This window comes from Stegostoma tigrinum, chromosome 43 (assembly GCF_030684315.1).
Source record: "Stegostoma tigrinum isolate sSteTig4 chromosome 43, sSteTig4.hap1, whole genome shotgun sequence".
Lineage (NCBI taxonomy): Eukaryota > Metazoa > Chordata > Chondrichthyes > Orectolobiformes > Stegostomatidae > Stegostoma > Stegostoma tigrinum.
Window position 1 is genome coordinate 8575882 of NC_081396.1, and position 20022 is coordinate 8595903.

Sequence of the window (20022 nt, forward strand, 5' to 3'; positions counted from 1 at the left end):
AATTCAAAACGGATTTTGATTATTCAAAAAAGAAGGACATAAAGGAAAGTGGAAGATGGCAGAAGAATAGCGCTAAATGACATGTTCATTCCAGAAGTCACCGTATCCCTTGCGGGCCATAACAGCGGGTGGGTGCTGAACTATTTTATCACTCCCTGGCTCAAATTGGTGTCAGTATAACTAATGTCCTAACTTTTTTTTGGTTGTCCAGCTCCAGTTTTCTCTCATTAAGAAAATAACACAAATCCTGGGCACGGAAATTGAGAACTTCAATGGTGCGTCATCTACCCAGACTTCCGCGGAGGGCAGAAAGCTCCCCATCCACATAACAGGAGCGCGGTGAGCAGGCGCAGAACGGAAAGCATATGGAACATGCGCGAATCGGGTGATGCTGGTAGACAGCGTCTTGTTTCTCGGCTCCAAAAAGGTTAAAAGTAAGGCGGGAAGAAGGAAGCGATGAATCGGGTGGTAGAAGGAGAGAAGTCGCGAACACCTTGTGTAAGCCGAAAACCCCCGAATAAGAACCTCCCGGTTTTACCTTGGCAGAAGTGGAACTAAGACTCCAGGCTTCCTCTGAGAGATAGGCCCCAGGGAACGGCCGCCATCTTTATTTGGGGCACTGGTCCCCCAAGTAGCCAAAGTGGCTTCCATCTTTGTAAGGGGCAATACTTGGCATGCCGGAGGAGGGTTTTTATAAAAAATACGCTCACGGGATGTGGGCCTCTTTGGCTTGGCTAGCATTTATTGCCTATCCCTAATTGCCCAGAGAACAGCTGACAGTCAACCACATTGCTGTTGGTCTGAAGTCACATGTAGACCAGACCAGATAAGGATGGCAGATTCCTTCTGTAAAGGGCATTAATGAATCAGACTTCTGCCAATCAACAATGGTTTCATAATCATTAGACCCTTAATTCCAGATTATTTAATGAATTCGAATTCCATCTGCCATTGCAGGATTTGAACCTGAGTATCCAAAACATTAACTGAGTTTCTGAATATTAATTTAAAGCACTATCGCCTCCCCTTTGCTGTTTATTGTTCAGAAAGGAGTCAACTTGACCATCAAGCTGCATGAACCTTTCCTAGTCAAAGTCTTATTGATGAAGCAGAGCAGTGGCATAGAAGGAAAGAAAAGGAAACAAATCCTGCTCTCCAGGTGGGATGTCTTGCCCCAAATGTCCAAAGGTCTGCAGCTGTGTTCAGTTACACAAAGCCCTAGGGTGCAACTTGTGACCCTGAATAGACATCATCCTTGAATTGAGGGAATGCAAACAACAATGAGCAGCAGAGTGCAATAGAATGCATGCACGGTCATCCTGGGTCAGAAGGAGGGGCAAGTTGTGAATTTATAACTTGGACTGACAGTGACTGATTCTGAGATCTTTTTTACAGGATATTACAACAAAATTCACAGTTTGGAAAATTCAAGTACGTCCAATCACGTCAAAATCTGACAATTATTCAGTATATCAGGACTAGGCCGTAATCAGCCTTTGAATGTAAGTATTGAATTTCAGTACACACCCTCTCACTGTGTAACATATCATCCTCATTTCCTCCCTGTAGATCTTCCCCCAAAGTGTTAAATCTGTATCCTACAATCATTTTATGATCATTGAATAGGATAATTTTTTAAACTACCTAACTTAAACTAACTACAAACGTGTGTAATTTGATCAAATGGCCTCTTTATGATAATGAAGTCAGATCCAGTTTCTTAGTCCTAAGCTTTTGATTAACATCTCCCATCTCATTCCACCTCACAAAACATTCTGGTCAAAATCCTCAGTGACCCTCCCATTCTTCACAATGTGTGGTGATTTCTGGTTTGCACAGACACTGATGCTCTGTGTTTCTGTGTGTGGTCATCATGCAGTGACAATGGCACAATGACATCAACATTTTCAAGAAATTTCCTCAACTGTGAGATTTTTCTCTGACTCCAGTGCTTCTTGTAAGTTTATAGTTGCAGACTCCAACAGGAGGTTTTCAAATTGCAAACAGTGATATATTTTCAGAGGTATTTCTGTCATTCATCCACAATGAAGAGATTTTAGTGCTGCATTTTGTTATCTGTTAAGGGTTCCATGGAGTGTTTTAGATAGTTTTTGCACTGTTATTGTTTTGATAAGTTGGAGCCTTTGCAGATCATTGAGCACATGAATGATGGATGGATAAGACTTGATGTAACTATGCACATGGAGTAGGAGAAATGTGAGTCTGGTGGAGATTACAGAGATAGGGAATTTTATGAACCTGGAAGAGTTTACAGAGTTAGTGTATGTTGTGAGGCTGGAGGATGTTAAGGAGATTGGGAGGATTGTGAGGCTGCGAGATGACAGAGATGGGGAGAACTGGATCATGGAGGGAACTGAAGAGGAGAATGAGTACTTTACAGCTTTGCTACTTTTTAACCAAGATTATTTATGAGTCATTGGGGACAGGGAGGATGGATGAATGAGACTTGATGTGAATCAACAGACGAGCATCAGATTTTGGAGGACCTCAAGATTACGGGATGGGTTGAAAGTGGGAGGCTGGCTGTAAGTGTGTCCGGATAGAGAAGGGGAATGGTAACAAATGAATGGATGAGAGTTTCAGCAGCAGATGAGTAGAGACTAGGGTGGAGTCAGCTGATATTACTGAGACGGAAGTAGATGATCCTGGTGATGACAGGATAAGTGTATGGAAGTTCATCTTGGGTGAAGTATCTCCCCAGGGCTGTGAACAGTCTGGTTCAGCCTCAGACAGTTACCAAAGAGAGGGATGGAGTTGGTGGTGAAGGAATGGCGTTTGTAGCAGGACTGAAAATGATGACTTCAATCTTCCCAATATTTAAACGGAGGAAATTTCTACTCATCCAGTACTGCTGTCAGCCAAGGCAGGACAGTGTGAGACTGGGAAGTGCTGGTGTTCACACACACCTGCTCCATTCGTCCTTCCATGTTCTGACAAAGTTTTGATCAAGTTACAGATGCATAAAATCCATTTCTCCTCCCTGCCTCCTCCCAAGAGGCCAGAATCCTTGAATGACATCAAGGAATCAAACAAGTTTTTATCACAACTGACTAGCTTTCTTGGTCACTTTTGCCTTGTGCCAGACCCTTACATTTACCAAATTCATTCAGTTTGACTTCACAAATTGCCTTTGTGGTTTTGTGGATTCTCTCTTACACTCCCTTTCTTCTATTTTAAATCAATTTCACAGAATTGTAGAACAGGAGGATTTTCAGTCAGGAAACAAACACCAAATATCACTTCAGTTTCTGACAGAGTCATCGATCTTACTGTAACCTGAATATCTTCAGATTCTGAACATGGATGAAAAAAGCACCATAAACAATGGGGAGAAACTGTACATATGTTCTGTGCGTGGACGAGTATTCAGCCAATCATCTGACCTGGTGGGACATGAGTGCACTCATAGTGCTGACAAACCTTGGAAATGTGGGGACTGTGGTAAAGGATATAGATCCCCATCTGAGTTGGAAACTCATCAGCGCAGTCACACTGGAGAGAAACAGTTCACTTGCTCTGATTGTGGGAAAGGATTCACTCGGTCATCCACCTTGTTGACACACCAACAGGTTCACTCTGGGGAGCGACCATTCACCTGTTCTGTGTGTGGGAAAGGATTCACTCAGTTATCAAATTTGCTGAGACACCAGCAGGTTCACACCAATGAGAGACCTTTTAAATGCACAGACTGTGGGAAGTGCTATAAAAGTTCCGGGGAATTGATTCGCCATCAACGTGTTCACACCGATGAGAGACCATTTAGGTGCTCTCACTGTGGAGCTGGGTTCAGGACATCATCTGACTTCCTCATACACCAGCGAGTTCACACTGGTGAGAGACCATTCAACTGCTCTGAGTGTGGGAAGGGATTCACTCGCTTATTTCAGCTGCAGGAACATCAGCACAGTCATACTGGGAAGTGGCCATTCACCTGCTGCGAGTGTGGGAAAGGATTCATTCAGTCATCTGGCCTGTTGACACACCAGCGAGTTCACACTGATGAGAGACCTTTTAAATGTCCCAACTGTGGAATGTGCTTCAAAAGTACCGGGGAACTAATGTCCCATCAACGTATTCACACCAATGAGAAACCATTCAGATGCTCTCATTGTGGGTCTGGGTTTAGACGATCATCCCACCTCACTGTACACCAGCGAGTTCACACGGGGGAGAAACCATTTGTTTGCTCCGAATGTGGAAAAGGATTCACTCAGTCATCCCACCTGCTGACACATAAGCGGGTTCACAGTGGAGAGAGGCCATTCACATGCTCTGAGTGTGGGAAGGGTTTCACTCGATCATCCCACCTGCTGAGGCACCAGGGAGTTCACAAGTAACTACATTGGTAGGATTCTTCTGTTAATCACACCCAGCAATGAACGTTGCGTAATGGGATCTGTTTCTGCTGATTTTAAAGAAATAAAAATCAAATAAATCACTTTTGTGTAGGATGCACAATATATTATGTCTTTTTAACACCTCTAACACACTTCTGAAGGGCTTGCAATCTCCTCTGACTAATTCATCCTTACCTCAAAACTGCCTCTAATATTCTTCCATTCCAAAGTGCTGAATGTACATTTTCTTCCATTTTCTCTCCTTTCTTCCCTTGGGTCACTTCAGAGCACATCTTATCCATGAGAGCCACCTACAAGTGGTGTGCCTCAGGGGTCAGTGCTGGGTCAGTGCTGTTTGTTATCCATATACATGATTTGGATGGGAATCTACAAGGCATGATTGGTAAGTTTGTGGATGACACTGAAATAGGAGGTATTGTGGACTGTGAGGAAGGTTATGAGAAATTGCAGCAGGATCTTGATCACCTGGGGAAGTGGGCCAAGAAATGGCAAATAGAGTTTAATACAGACAAGTGTGAGGTGTTGCATTTTGGAAAGTCAAATCCAGGTAGGAGTTCCATGGTGAATGGTAGAGCCTTAAGGATTGTAGTGGAAGACAGGGACCTTGGAGTTCAGGTGCATGGTTCTCTGAAAGGGGAGTCACAAGTAGACAGGGCAGTGAAGGTTTTTGGCACACTTGCCTTCGTCAGTCAGGGTGTTGAGTATAGAAGTTGGGAAGTTATGATGCAATTGTACATGATGTTGGTGAGGCCACACTTAGAGTATTGGTCAGTTTTGTCACTTTGGTTTGGTCACTTTGGGAGAGGAAGGATATTATTAAACTGGGAAGAGTGCAGAAGAAATTTACAAGGATGTTTCCAGGACTCAAGGGACTGAGTTGTAGGGAGAGGTTAGACAAGCTAGGACATTTTTCTTTAGAGCATAGGAAACTAAGGGGGATATTACAGAAGTATATGAGATCATGAGAGGCAATGAATGCACTCAGTCTTTTTACTGGGGTGGGGGAATCAATTTATGGTAAGAGGGGAAAAAATACATGGGAACCTGAGGGACAACTTTTTAACAAAAATGGTGGTATATGCATATGGAATGAACTGGCAGCAGAAGTGGTTGAGGCAAAGTACCTTAACAACATCTAAAAAGCATTTGGATAAATGCGTGGATAGGTAAGGTTTAGAAGGATATGGGCCAAGTGTAGGGAAATGGGTTTGGAGTGAATGGACATTTTGGTTGGCACAGACCAGTTTGGGCCAAAGGGCCTGTCTCCATGCTGCAGCACTCTATGACTGTATGCTCACTTGATGCAATTCTCATGACGCAACCAAACGTCCAAATTCTTCATGTCTCTCTGTGTACCGTCTTCCAAATTTGGAAGCCGATATTACTGTGTGTCCTGATGAATGGAGAGACTGTGTCAGATCTTGACCTGAAGTTTGGTTTGAGTTGTAGCTGGAGTTGATAAAACTCTTCATCTTACTTCAGTAAAGCAGAGAACTTCGAATATTTTCCTTTCTTGTTCCCCTCAAATCTGTAAATCGCCATCCCACGCGCACACTCTCCTCTCTGGGCTGAGATCCCAATTAAGTGCTGGATACTTCAACAACTTGGTCCAGTTGAGACAATATTCCAAACCGAGATGCGCATCTCTCGCGGACTATGATGCTTTGCTGATTGACGACGGATCCGGACCAATAGGGAGAGTGGGGGGGGGGGGGTGTGGTGGACCGAATGTGAATTATGTGGTCCTCCAGCCAATCAGGGTGAATGAGGGGGTGGGAGTAAGGATACTGGCACTGTTAGCATTACTGTGAGCTCCCGCGCAGGCGCAGTGTCACTGTAACTGAAGTCTGAACGAGAGCAGGAGAGGGAGAAGGTAAAAGGGGGACGGACAGCGGAGAGCGGAGGAAAAATGGAATGAGCGTGGACTGGGAGGTTTCACAAACACGCGGTGAAGGCCACCAGATCCGAATTAAAATGTTCTGCCGTGCGTTTGCAAAAAAACCGGAAAGGGTCGTGGGCCTCATTCGGCGAGAGGCCCGAGTTAGCATCGCCATCTTTATTGGGGGCAATTTTCCTTGGGATGTATGCATGGACGCCATGTTTGTAGGGGGCTGCTTTGCGCTGTGTTCCAGGCACGCCGTGGGCTGTGTAAAATTTGCACAGGAGAAACCAAGATAAATGTTTATCGCTTCTGAATTTTTAATCGTGGTCTGACTATAGTGCCTTTTATTGAACAGAATTCAGGACTTGAAGATATGAAACTCAAACCAAGCATCGCATCAAGATCTGGCAGGAACACCGGAGACATCAGGACGCGTAAGTTTGTCATTTTATCTGTGGTTACAGATTCACTGTACATGGGAAAAGGGGACAGATCATGAAGGGATTTTAAAACAGAATCTGAGAATTTAAATTGACGTGCTGTTCAACTGACAAGTGCGGGTCATTAAGGAAAGTGCTAATCGGTATGCCGATGGGACTTCGAGCAGTACGCACAGGTCTTCGAGGTGACAAATATATTTGACCAAGGAACTGGAGCGAAATATGATACCACTGCTGTAAGGCTGTCTGGTTCGGTCCAAGAAGTTGGCAGGGAGCGGATTGAGTCAGTGGCAAAAGAATGAAGTTTATAGCGGGTACTAAAGATAATGTCTTCAGGCTTCCTAATATTTAAAACGGGGAAGTTTCCTCTTACCCAGTACTGAATGTCAGTCAAGTCAGGCCAGTGTGTGACTCAGAGGGTTGATGTTCATACACAGCAGCTCCTTAAAGGTGGTAGAGATTGTCTTGTTCAGGGATAGGAGGAACTGCAGATGCTGGAGAATCTGAGAGAACAAGGTGTAGAGTGGGATGAACACAGCAGGCTGAGCAGCAGGAGAGCTGACGTTTCAGGCCTAGACCCTTCTTCAGAAATGGGGGAGGGGAAGGGGGTTCTGAAATAAATAGGGAGAGAGGGGGAGGCGGATAGAAGATGGATGGAGGAGAAGGTAGGTGGAGAGGAGACAGACCGGTTAAAGAGGCGGGATGAGGTTAGTAGATCGGAGATGGGGACGGGGCTTTAGGTGGGAGGAAGGACAGGTTAGGGAGGCAGGGACGAGTTGGGCTGGTTTTGGAATGCAGTAGGGGGAGGGGAGATTTTGAAGCTCGTGAAGTCCACATTTGTACCATTGGGCTGCAGGGTTCCCAAGCGGAATATGCGTTGCTGTTCCTGCAACCTTTGGGTAGCATTGTTGTGGCACTGCAGGAGGCCCAGGATGGACATGTGGTCTATGGGATGGGAGAGAAATGTTTCGCGACTGGGAGGTGCAGTTGTTTAGTGCGAACTGAGCGTAGGTGTTCTGCAAAGCGGTCCCCAAGCGTTTGGTTTCCCCAATGTAGAGGTAGCGCAACGGGAACAGCAGATGCAGTATACCACATTGGCAGATGTGCAGGTGAACATCTGCTTGATGTGGAAAGTCTTCTTGGGGCCTGGGATGGAAGTGAGGGAGGAGGTGCGGGGGCAAGTGTAGCACATCCTGCAGATGCAGGGGTAAGTGCCGGGTGTGGTGGGGTTGGAGGGGAGTGTGGAGCGGACAAGGAAGTCACGGAAATATCGTCCCTCTGGAAGGCAGATAAGGGTAGGGAGGGAAAAATGTCTTAGGTGGTGGGGTCGGATTGCAGATGGTGGAAGTGTCGGAGGATAATGCATTGGATCGGGAAGTTGGTGGGGTGGTCCGTGAGGATGAGGGGAATTCTGTTTTAGTTTTTACAGTGGGGAGGGGGTGTGAGGGATGAGTTACGGGAAACGCGGGTGACACGGTCGAGGGCATTCTCCACTACTCGGGGTGGGGAGGTGGCGTTGCGGTCCTTGGAAAATGAGGACATCTGAGATGTATGGGATTGCAATGCCTCATCCTGGGAGCAGATGCAGCAGCGGCGAAGGAATTGGGAAGAGGGAATGGCATTTTTGCAGGAAGGTGAGTGGGAGGAGGTATCCTTCACAAGCTTCAAAATCTCCCCTTCCCCTACCGCATCTCAAAACCAGCCCAGCTCGTCGCCGCATCCCTAACCTGTCCTTCCTCCCACCTACGCCTTCCTCTCACCTCAAGACCCACCCCCATCTCCTACCCACTAACCTCATCCTGCCCCCCGCCCCCGACCTGTCCATCCTCCCTGGACTGACCTATCTTCTCCCTACCACCCCACCTACACTCACTCTTACTGGCTCCATCCCTGCCTCTTTGACTGGTCTATCTCCTCTCCACCTATCTTCTCCTCTATCCAACTTCTATCCGCCTCCCCCGTCTCCCTATTTATTTCAGAACCCCCTTCCTTATCCCCATTTCTGAAGAAGTGTCTAGGCCTGAAATGTCAGCTCTCCTGCTGTATGATACTGCTTGGCCTGCTGTGTTCGTCCAGCTCTACACCTCGTCTTGTTTCAGTCCTTGTTTAGTTGTAGTTAATATACATTCCCACCCCTTTAGGCACATACATGTCTTCTATCTCTGTCTCTTTTCACAGAGGCAAGCCCAGGCTGCTTGAGCCAGTTGGGTTTTTGTGAAAATCCCAATCATTTCATAGTCCCCTTTAACTTGATGGTGACGCATAAGTGGGTTCAGAGTGGAGACAGGCCGTTCACTTTAACTTCATTCAAATCAAGTTCACAACCTACATTTTGTGTTTTTCTTTGGGCTTTGTCTCACTTTTTTCTGTTCAAAATCAATTTCACAGGAAATTAGAAAGTGACTGAACCCAAACACTACATCAGCATTTGATGAACTTATTCAATTTGCTGCACTTCAATCATCAGGTGATGAACATGGAAAGAAAAGACACCATCCACAGTGCAGAGAAACCGTACATGTGTTCACTATGTGGACAGGGTTTCAGCCGATCATCTGGCCTGTCAAAACACAAGCACAGTCATACTGGGGAGAAACCGTGGAAATGTGGGCACTGCGGGAAGGGATTCAGCTACCCTTCAGAGCTGGAAACTCACCAGCGCAGTCACACTGGGGAGAGGCCATTCACCTGCTCTGAATGCGGGAAAGGATTCATTCGGTCCTCCCACTTGATGAGACACCAGCGCACTCACACTGGGGAGGGACCATTCATCTGCTCTGAGTGCGGAGAGAAATTCACTCTGCATTCCAACTTCATGATTCACTGCCAAATTCATAGCGGAAAAATACCTTTCACCTACTCTGTGGATGGGCAGCCATTCATTGATTCATCTACCCTGCAAAACCAACGTGTTCACACTTTTGAGAGACCTTTCAAATGTCAAGGCTGTGGGGTGTGCTGTCAAAGTTCTGTGGAACTGATGGCCCATCAGCAGGTCCACACTGATAAAAGACCATTCAGATGCTCTTACTGTGGGACTGGGTTCAAACACTCATCTCAACTCATCGTACATGAGCGCCTTCACACTGGGGAGAGACCTTTTAAATGCACAGACTGCGGGAAGTGCTACAAAAGTTCTGGGGAACTGATGTCCCATCAACGGGTTCACACTGACGAGAGACCGTTCAGATGCTTGCATTGTGGGACCGGCTTCAAGCACTCATCTCAACTCACTGCACACCAGCGAATTCACACGGGAGAGAGGCCATTCACCTGCTCTGAGTGTGGGAAGGGATTTGCTCAATCAGCTGATCTGCTGACTCACCAGCGGGTTCATACGGGGGAGAGGCCTTTCACATGCTCTGAGTGTGGGAAAGGATTCACTCGCTCCTCACATCTGGTGACACACCAGCGGGTTCACACTGGGGAGCGGCCGTTCACCTGCTCTGAGTGTGGGAAGAAATTCACTCAGCTCGCCCACCTGCTGACTCACCAGCGAGTTCACAATGGAGAGAGACCTTTTCAGTGCCCAGACTGTGGGAAGTGCTACAAAAGCTCTTGGGAACTCATGTCCCATCAACGTATTCATTCTGATGAGAAACCATTCAGGTGCTCTCATTGTGGAATAGGGTTCAAGCGGTCATCTCAACTCACTGTACACCAGCGAGTTCACACCGACAAGAGACCGTTTAAATGTCCTGACTGTGGGAAGTGCTACAAAAGTTCTGCAGAACTGATGTCCCATCAACGTGTTCACACTGACGAGAGACCTTTCAGATGTTCTCACTGCGGAGCTGGCTTCAAGCACTCATCTCAACTCACTGTCCACCAACGAATTCACACTGGGGAGAGGCCTTTTAAGTGTACCGACTGTGGGAAGTGTTTCAACAGGGCTGATGGACTTACATCCCATCGACGTGTTCACACTGACGAGAGGCCATTTAGATGCTCTGACTGTGGGACTGGGTTCAAGCGTTCATCTCAACTCATTGTCCACCAGCGAATTCACACCGGGGAGAAACCATTCACCTGCTCTGAGTGTGGGAAAGGATTCACCCGGTCATCGCACCTGCTGACTCACCAACGAGTTCACACTGGGGAGAGGCCTTTCTCCTGCTCCGAGTGTGGGAAAACATTCACTCAGTCATGCCACCTGCTGACACACCAGCGGGTTCACACTGATGAGAGACCATTCATCTGCACCTACTGTGGAAAGAGTTTCAGGCACTCAGGCAGTGTCAACGAACACCAGCGAATCCATACAGGGGACAAGCCATTTCTCTGTTCCAAATGTGGGAAGGGATTCACTCAGTTATCTCATTTGCTGACACACCAGCGGGTTCACACTGATGAGAGACCCTTCGTCTGCCCTCGCTGTGGAAGGAGTTTCAGGCATTCCAGTAGCCTCATTTCACACCAGCGAGTTCACACCGGGGAGCAGCCGTTCACCTGCTCTGAGTGTGGAAAGGGATTCACGCAGTCAGCAAACCTGGTGATCCACCAGCAAGTTCATAAGTGACCATGGGTTGGATTCTCCTGTCAGTACAGCTGTTAGTCGCATCCTGGACTGGCCCATACTACTCTGATATTTGCTGTTTGTGTCTGCTGATGATGTTAATGGTCCCTGGAGTTTAATATTCTGGATCTATAGCTGTTTTCCTCAGCATGCAGTTTCCTTTTGGGAACTGCTGTCTGTCTTCTGTCCCCTTAGTTCAAGAAATCTCATCAGAATATAGATTAGAATAATATTCCATTCCAAATCTCTACATGTTAGTGTCTGCAAGGTGCCATTGATTAAAACTTACAGCGAGGAAAGTGCAGATGAATATTTGTTGACAATTCTTACAGTGCTCTACACACTTGCCCCTCCATCATCCACCAGAAGAAGGGGATGTAGAAATTGGGTGAGAATCAAGGGTCTCCAAATATTACCTTTCAGCCTGGTACAGATGTCCAGTCAGCTCATGAATGGAGACAAGTGCAATCTACTTAGTCTGATACTGACAAGAGACCTTTTAAATGTCCTAATTGAAAAATGTGCTTGATAAGTACGGGGGAACTAATGACCCAGCAATGTATTCACACTGATGAGAGACCATTTTAGATGCTCTGATTGTGGGACTGGGTTTAGGTGGTCATCTAAACTCACTGTTCACCAGTGAGTACACTGGGGAGAGACTATTCATATGCCCTTGAGTGGGGGAAAGGATTCACTCAGTCATCCCACTTGCTGACACCCAAGTGGTTCACAGTGGAGAGAGGCTGTAGACATGCTGTGAGTGTGGGAAGAGTTTCAATTGATCGTCACATTTGCTGAGGCACCAGGGAGATTGCAACTACTTTTTTTTCTTTATTCAGTCATGGGATGAGGGCATCGCTGGCCAGGCAGCATCTGTTGCCCATCCTTAATTGTCTCAAGGGCAGTTTAGAGTCAACCACATTGCTGTGGGTCTAGAATCACATGTACGCCAGACCAGGTAAGGATGGTAGTTTCCTTCCCTAAAGGACATTAGTGAGCCAGATGGGATTTTCTGACCACCGACAATGGGTTCGTGGTCATCATTAGATTCTTAATTCCAGATATTTGATTGAATTCAAATTCCACCATCTGCCCTGCGGGTTTTGAACCTGAGTCCCCAGAACATTATCTGGATCTCTGCATTAATAGTCCAGCGATAATTGATAGGATTCTTCTGTTAATCACACCCAGGAGTGAACAATGTTCAATGGAATCTGTTTCTGTTGATTTTAATGAAATCTAGCTAAGTTAAATAACCCAGTATTCTGGATAGAAATCAAATAAATCAGCTTTGTGTAAGACACAATGTCTTGTCTCTTTTTAATGTCTCTAATACACTTCTGAAGGGCTGTCCATCTCCTCGACCAATTCATCCTCATCTCAAATCTGCTTCCATTCCCAAATGCTGAATGTATATTTTCTTTCATTTTCTCTCCTTTTGTGCCTTGTGTCACTTCAAAGCTCATTTTATCCATGAGACCCACCTACTGCTCTCTTCATGCAATAATGGAGAGACTGTGTCAGATCTTGACCTGGCGTTTGGTTTGAGTTGTAGCTGGCGTTGATAAAACTCTCCATAGGCAGTACCTCAAATCTGTAAATCGCCATCCCACGCACACACTCTCCTCTCTGGGCTGAGATCCCAATTAAGTGCTGGATACTTCAACAACTTGGTCCAGTTGAGACAATATTCCAAACCAATATTATGCATTATTACCGCACAATGATGCTAGGCTGATTGACGACGGATCCGGACCAATAGGGAGATGGGGGCAGGTCTGGAGGACCGATGTGAACGGGTGGTCCTCCAACCAATCAGTGTTAGAGGGGTATTTGAGACGGGATGTGTCGTGTAACCAATACAGTGTATACTCCTGCGCAGGCGCGTTATGATCTTTACATGGAGTGTGAACGAGAGTGGGAGATGGAGAAAGTAGAAGAGGGAGGATACCGGGAGAGAAATGTAATCAGTGTTGACTGGAAAGTTTCACATACACCCGGTGTAGGCCACCAGATCCGAATTAAAACCGCTGTGCTGTTCGTTTGCAACAAAACGGGTCCCATTCTGAGAGAAGCCCGGGTTAGTCCCGCCATCTTTATTGGGGGCAATTTTCTTCGGGATGTATGCACGGACGCCATATTCGTGGGGGGCCGCTTTGCATTCGGGCGCATGCGCAGGCTTCGTGGCACGCCGTCAGCTGTGGAAGGTTTACACAAGAGAAACCAAGATAAACATTGATCTCTTAATTTTGAATCTTGGCCTGATTACAGTGCATTCTGTTTAACAGAATTTGAAGACATGAGACTCAAACGAAGCATCGCATCAAGATCTGACATATACTGGAGTCATAAGGACGCGTATGTTTGTCATTTTGTTTTGTGGTGAGAGGTTCACTGGGCATGGAAAGGGCAGGTCATGAAGGGATTTTTAAACAGAATTTGAGAATTTAAGTTCTTAACAGACAGATGCAGGTCTTTGAGGAAAATGGTGATGGGTATGCCGATGGGACTTGGAGCGGAGCGCATAGATTCCAGAGATTTAAGGTAATCACTGACTTCTGAGGGCTTGAATGTAGGAGGCTAAGCAGGACTTTATTTGAGCAGTGCAATATGGAAGGAACAAATGAATGGACAAGAGTTTCAGAAGATCAGCTAAGAGGATCAGTGGGCAAGTTGAGCGGTGTTACTTAGATGAAAACCTGAGGTCTTGGAGATGGTAAAGATATTTAACCATGGAACTGCACGAGCGAAATATGATACCATTGCTGCAGGCTCCTGGTTCGGTATAAGACAATTGGCAGGGAGTTAATTGGAGTCAGTGGTAAAGGAATGAGATTTATAGCACGCACTGAAGATAATGTCTTCAGACTCCCTAATATAAAAATCGGGGAGGTTTATTCTCACCCTGTACTGAATGTCAGACAAGTCAGTTGTAGTCTTTTACTCACATCCACCTCTACCATCTCTTTCCCCTTTCACAGAGGCCAGCCCAGGTTGCATGAACCAATTGGGTATTTGTGACGATCCAGTACATTTCATGGTCACTTTTAACTTGCATTAGCTGCACAAATTTCCATTTTCATTCAGCTCAATTTCACAACCTACATTTTGTGTTTTTTTGGGGTTTTCTCACACTTCCTTTTCCTGTTCAAAATCAATTTCACAGGATATTAGAAGGTGACTGAAACCAAACACCACATTCAATCCAATTTGCTGCATTTAAAAATCATCAGGTTATCATGGAAAGAAATGACACCATCCACAGTGCAGAGAAACCGCACATGTGCTCTCTATGTGGGCAGGGTTTCAGCTGATCATCTGGCCTGTCAAAACACAAGCACAGTCAAACTGGGGAGAAACCGTGGAAATGTGGGCACTGCGGGAAGGGATTCAGCTACCCTTCAAAGCTGGAAACTCACCAGTGCAGTCACACTGGGGAGAGGCCATTCACCTGCTCTGAATGCGGGAAAGGATTCATTCGGTCCTCCCACTTGATGAGACACCAGCGCACTCACACTGGGGAGGGACCATTCGTCTGCTCTGAGTGCGGAGAGAAATTCACTCTGCATTCCAACTTCATGATTCACTGCCAAATTCATAGCGGAAAAATACCTTTCACCTGCCCTGTGGATGGGCAGCCATGCATTGATTCATCTACCCTGCAAAACCAACGTGTTCACACTTTTGAGAGACCTTTCAAATGTCAAGGCTGTGGGGTGTGCTGTCAAAGTTCTGTGGAACTGATGGCCCATCAGCAGGTCCACACTGATAAAAGACCATTCAGATGCTCTTACTGCGGGACTGGGTTCAAACACTCGTCTCAACTCATCGTACATGAGCGCCTTCACACTGGGGAGAGACCTTTTAAATGCACAGACTGCGGGAAGTGCTACAAAAGTTCTGGGGAACTGATGTCCCATCAACGGGTTCACACTGACGAGAGACCGTTCAGATGCTTGCATTGTGGGACCGGCTTCAAGCACTCATCTCAACTCACTGCACACCAGCGAATTCACACGGGAGAGAGGCCATTCACCTGCTCTGAGTGTGGGAAGGGATTTGCTCAATCAGCTGATCTGCTGACTCACCAGCGGGTTCATACGGGGGAGAGGCCTTTCACATGCTCTGAGTGTGGGAAAGGATTCACTCGCTCCTCACACCTGGTGACACACCAGCGGGTTCACACTGGGGAGTGGCCGTTCACCTGCTCTGAATGTGGGAAGAAATTTACTCAGCTCGCCCACCTGCTGACTCACCAGCGAGTTCACAATGGAGAGAGACTTTTTCAGTGCGCAGACTGTGGGAAGTGCTACAAAAGCTCTTGGGAACTCATGTCCCATCAACGTATTCACTACGATGAGAAACCGTTCAGGTGCTCTCATTGTGGAATAGAGTTCAAGCGGTCATCTCAACTCACTGCACACCAGCGAGTTCACACCGACAAGAGACCCTTTAAATGTCCTGATTGTGGGAAGTTTTTCAACAGGACTGATGGACTGGCATCCCATCGAGTCAGCACCTGCTGATTCACCAGTGAGTTCACACTGATGAGAGACCCTTCATCTGCCCTCGCTGTGGAAGGAGTTTCAGGCATTCAGGTAGCCTCATTTCACACCAGTGAGCAGCTGTTCATCTGCTCTGTGTGTGGAAAAGAATTTATGCAGTCAGCAAACCTGGTGATCCACCAGTGAGTTTACGAGTGATCATGGTTTGGATTCTTCTATTACTGCAACTAGTAGTCAAATCCAGGACTGATCCATATTATTTCTGATATTTATAGTTTGCTTTGATGATGTTAATGGTCCCTGGCATAGGCCAGAGTTTAATATTCTGCATCTATCGCTAACTGTTTTCCTTTGGCTGCAGTTTCCTTTTGAGAACTGCTGTCCACCTTCTATCCTCTTAGTTCAAGACATCTCATCAGAAAATCGATTTGATTAATATTCCATTAGAAATTTCTGCATTTTAATGTCTGCAAGGTGCCATTGATTAAGACCTTCAGTGATAGAATGCAAATGAATATTTGTTGACAGTTCTTACTCTGTTCCACACACTGGCCTCTCTGTCATCTGCCAGAAAGAAGGGATGTAGGAATTGAGTGAGAATCTAGATTCCCCAGATATTATCTTTCTGCCAGGTACAGAACTCCAGTCAGCTCAGGAATGGAGACAAATGCAATCTGATCAATGGTTTGGAAGAACCCACTATCCAAAATGTTCACAAAATCTGTGAATATTTCTGCAATATTATAGAATTTATAGTTACAGTTTAAAGCATTTAATTATCTCAATTCTTAACTGAACTGCTGTTTCCTTACCAGTGCCTCCCAAACCATTTTCTAATGTGACCCCAAATTAAGAACGTGGTATAGTGAAGAATGTTATCGAAGATTACTAAGATTAAGATCTCTTGGGTCAATGGGCTGAGGAGTGGCAGATGGAGTTTAATTTGGATAAATGTGTGGCAATACAAACATTGGCAGGACAGAAACAATTCATTGTAGATCCCTGGATAGTGCTCCAGAACAGAGAGATCGAGGCATTCAGGTGCATAATTCTTTGAAATTTGCGCCACAGGGTGGTCAAGAAGGCATTTAGCATGCGTGCCTTCATTGCTCAATCCTTAAGTATTGGAGTTGGGATGTCATGTTGAGATTGTACAGGATGTTGGTGAGGCCTCTTCTGGAGTACTGTGTGCGGCTCTGGTTGCTGTGTTACAGCAAGGATATTGCTAAACTGGAGAAAGTCAGAAAAGATTTACCAGCATGTTGCCGGGAATGGAAGGTTTGAATTATAAAAATAAGCTGGGACTTCTTTCACTGGAGCGTTGGAGTATAATTCTGGTCACTGTTCTATCGGAAGGATAGTACTAAACTTGAGAGGGTGCGAGAAAGAATTCGAAGGATGATGCAGGGACTGGAGGATTTGACTTATTGGGAGAGGCTGAATAGGCCAGAGTTTTTCTCCCTGGAGTGTCAGAGGCTGAGGGGCGAACTTATAGAGGTTTATAAAAACATGAGGGGCATAGGCAAAGGTCTTTTCCCTAAAGCGATGGAATTCAAAACTAGGGGGCATGTTTCTAAGGTGAGAGGAGGGCCAACCTTTTTACAGAGTGAGTAGTGTGGAATGAACTTCCAGAGAACGTGGTGGGTGTGGGTACAGTTACAACGTTTAAAAGACATTTAGATAAGTAGATGAACAGAAAAGGTTTGGAGGGATATGGGCCAAATGCAGGCCGTTGGGACTAGTTTGGTTTGGGCACATGGTTGGACTGAAGGGGCTGTTTCCATGCTGCATAACTCTATGACTCTTAAATAGCGTTCCCTCTCACGAAGAGTCCTTGCAGTGTAGGTTTCAGGCCGTCAGATGCAGGGGAGGCCTGTCATTTCTGCCAAGCACACATCTCTAGGACAGACTCCAAAAGAAAATTGTATTAAATGTTTTTTTCTTGTTTAGTTATTTAATTTAGCATTGCTGGCATCTATTTCCCATCCCTAATTGCAATGGAGAAGAAGGTGGTGAGCTGTTGCCTTGAACTGCTGCAGTCCTTGGGGTGTAGGGACACCCATGGTGTAGTTAGGGATGGGGAGCCAGGGTTTCGATCCCCTCGATAACGAATGAATGATGATATAATACCAAGTCAGGATGGTGTGTGGCATGGTGGGAAATTTGTAGGTGGCGGAGTTCCCATTGCATCTGCTTCCATTGTACTTCTGCGTGGTAGTGATCACGGGTTTAGAATGTACTGTGGATGGTGCCGCAGTGTGTTTCTGCAGTGCATCTTGTAGGTGGTACACACCGCTGCCCCTGTGTGGATATTGAAGGAGTAGTGTGTGTGTGGTGCCAGCCAAGTGGGGCAACTTTGTCCTGGATGATGTCAAGCTTCCTTGATGGTGTCACCCATCCGTGGTCCAAGTTCGTATAAAGATTCAGAAGACTCTTCGTCAAAAATAATCATTTTTAAAAGGAAAGACATTCCAAATTGATCGAGACTGACCAACCCCTGACCCCAACCAACTTTTCAGGGGCGACACCACCAGCAGCTACAGAGGCTAGGTGACCCTCTGCTTGTTCTCCAGGGTCAAGTAAACCTTGCCTGCCTCGAGCCATACGTTTTTCTTGTTTGTTTAGCTGTTACGTGGCATTTACTTTGTTGTTTCTCAACCAACTACTTCCGGATCATGGACGAACTTGACTGTCAGTAAACTGTGATTCCAGGATTTACCGGCCTCTGTGTGCAGTTCTCGAGCTCATTTTATGTAAAAGAAAGACGCACGGTACGGGGCTCAGAGGAGATTTGGAATGGTGATCTGAGAAGTGTATGTGTTCACGGATCAGGAAAGAATTGAGAGGCTGGGTCCCTTTTCACTGGCAAAGGACGATGACTTCACAGAGACCTTTAAAATGATCATCAGTTTCCTCTTGTGTGGAGCAGCGCAACTGAAGGCTGCCAACACACCGTAATCAACAAGAAATCCAACTGAGGATTCAGAAGAATCTTCTGAAGTGGCAAGAAGGTGCTGGTAACTCATTACCACAAGAAGTGGTTAAAGTGAATGCTATTAAGGGGAATCTTGAAGTCAGGAGAAGTAAGGAAGAAGAAGTTTATTTGGAGTATTAAACTCAACATGGATTGGTTATGTCGAGTGGCCTGCTTTGTGTCATATATCCAGTGTGATCAGACTCCTGAAGGGTCGAGCTTTAACCTCTGAACTGTGACCTATTCCTAGACTGCCTAACCACCACAAGTAAACTTCTAGTTCCCTGAATGTGATTGTCTTTGGCAATAACAGTGGAATTAATCACATCCAGAACTGAACCCTGTTGATACTGTCAGTTTGGATTTATAATGACTGATGTCAATAATCCCAGTAGCTAGGCTGGAGTTTGATCTCTTGATGTCTGTTAAATAAACCAGCTTTATTTCAAACATACCAGGTCTGTTGAGTTCTTTATTTCCCCAGGATAAGAGGGGACTATTTGATGTCTTGTTACTGACTACTCCATTTTAGGATCTTCCTTGCTTCTAACTCTGGATAGTTTCCGTTCTTATACCTTTGGTTGCGCTCATGGATTAGAAGCTCCTGGGAAGAACAGTGTGGATTACTGGAACCTTTAATGTTGATCTCTCTGTTTGTGCACTTTCTTTGCAGCAGGAACATTGTACCCCTCACTGTTCTATTACCTTTATGTATTTTATATGTTGTGATCTTCCTGTGCTGCACACAAAACAAAACTTATCACTAAACTGTACCTATGTACATGTCACATTAGTAAATGAAATCACATCAAATCCTAAAACGTGCTGGCAAATCGTAAATTGGGGTCAAACTGGGATCTGTTTCTGACTGAAGTGAAATGGCAGGTTTAAGTTTCCAGTCTGTGCTCGTTAATAGTTTGAGGATTTAAAATGATCGGAAAGTCACATAGTGTAAGGCCGTAATAATGACAACAGCTTGCATTTATATAGTACTGTTCACATAGTAAAAGCTTCCAAGCTGCTTCACCCATGAGTCAAAGCTTGGTCAAAGAGATCAATTTTCACCAGTATCTGGAAGTAGGAAAGGGAGGGAATTCCAGAGCCTTGGCAACTGAGTGCATAACCAGCAATGATGGGAGTGATGTAGGTGGGTGATTGGAAAGGGTCGGAATTGGAGGATTGCAGGGAGCTCAGAGAGTTTTAGGGCTGGAGGAGGTTCCACAGACTATCTGTCATAGAGAGAGTCGCTGCCTCAATGGAACTTCAAGCACAGCAATGAAATGGATCCACGCAGCTCGTGACCACGGCCATGCAGAAGACGTC

General features: G+C 45.8%; 2 protein-coding genes across 3 annotated transcripts in view; both read left to right on the forward strand.

Moving 5' to 3' along the window:
* The first annotated feature begins 385 nt into the window (after positions 1 to 385).
* LOC125448876 (zinc finger protein 721-like) lies at positions 386 to 12490 on the forward strand. 2 transcript variants are annotated; one of them, XM_059641753.1, is made up of 4 exons: positions 386 to 498; positions 1396 to 1502; positions 3212 to 4346; positions 9277 to 12490. In XM_059641753.1, exons 3-4 carry the CDS (start codon positions 3321 to 3323, stop codon positions 11218 to 11220), a joined length of 2970 nt encoding a protein of 989 aa, XP_059497736.1. In that variant the 5' UTR covers positions 386 to 498; positions 1396 to 1502; positions 3212 to 3320; the 3' UTR covers positions 11221 to 12490. The 2 variants fall into 2 exon arrangements, with proteins under 2 accessions (XP_059497736.1, XP_059497735.1); XM_059641752.1 differs by lacking the exons at positions 386 to 498; positions 1396 to 1502; positions 3212 to 4346 and adding exons at positions 6217 to 6252; positions 6617 to 6695 and having other exon boundaries at positions 9169 to 12490.
* Positions 6225 to 20022, forward strand: part of LOC125449063 (zinc finger protein 850-like) — a 55098-nt gene continuing 41300 nt past the window's right edge. Inside the window, exons 1-5 of the mRNA XM_059641832.1 lie at positions 6225 to 6252; positions 6617 to 6695; positions 13509 to 15731; positions 18558 to 18679; positions 19704 to 19842. Of these exons, the coding sequence (XP_059497815.1) occupies positions 14715 to 15731; positions 18558 to 18679; positions 19704 to 19842 (1278 nt within the window). The 5' untranslated portion in view covers positions 6225 to 6252; positions 6617 to 6695; positions 13509 to 14714. The remainder of the gene's footprint in view (positions 6253 to 6616; positions 6696 to 13508; positions 15732 to 18557; positions 18680 to 19703; positions 19843 to 20022) is intronic.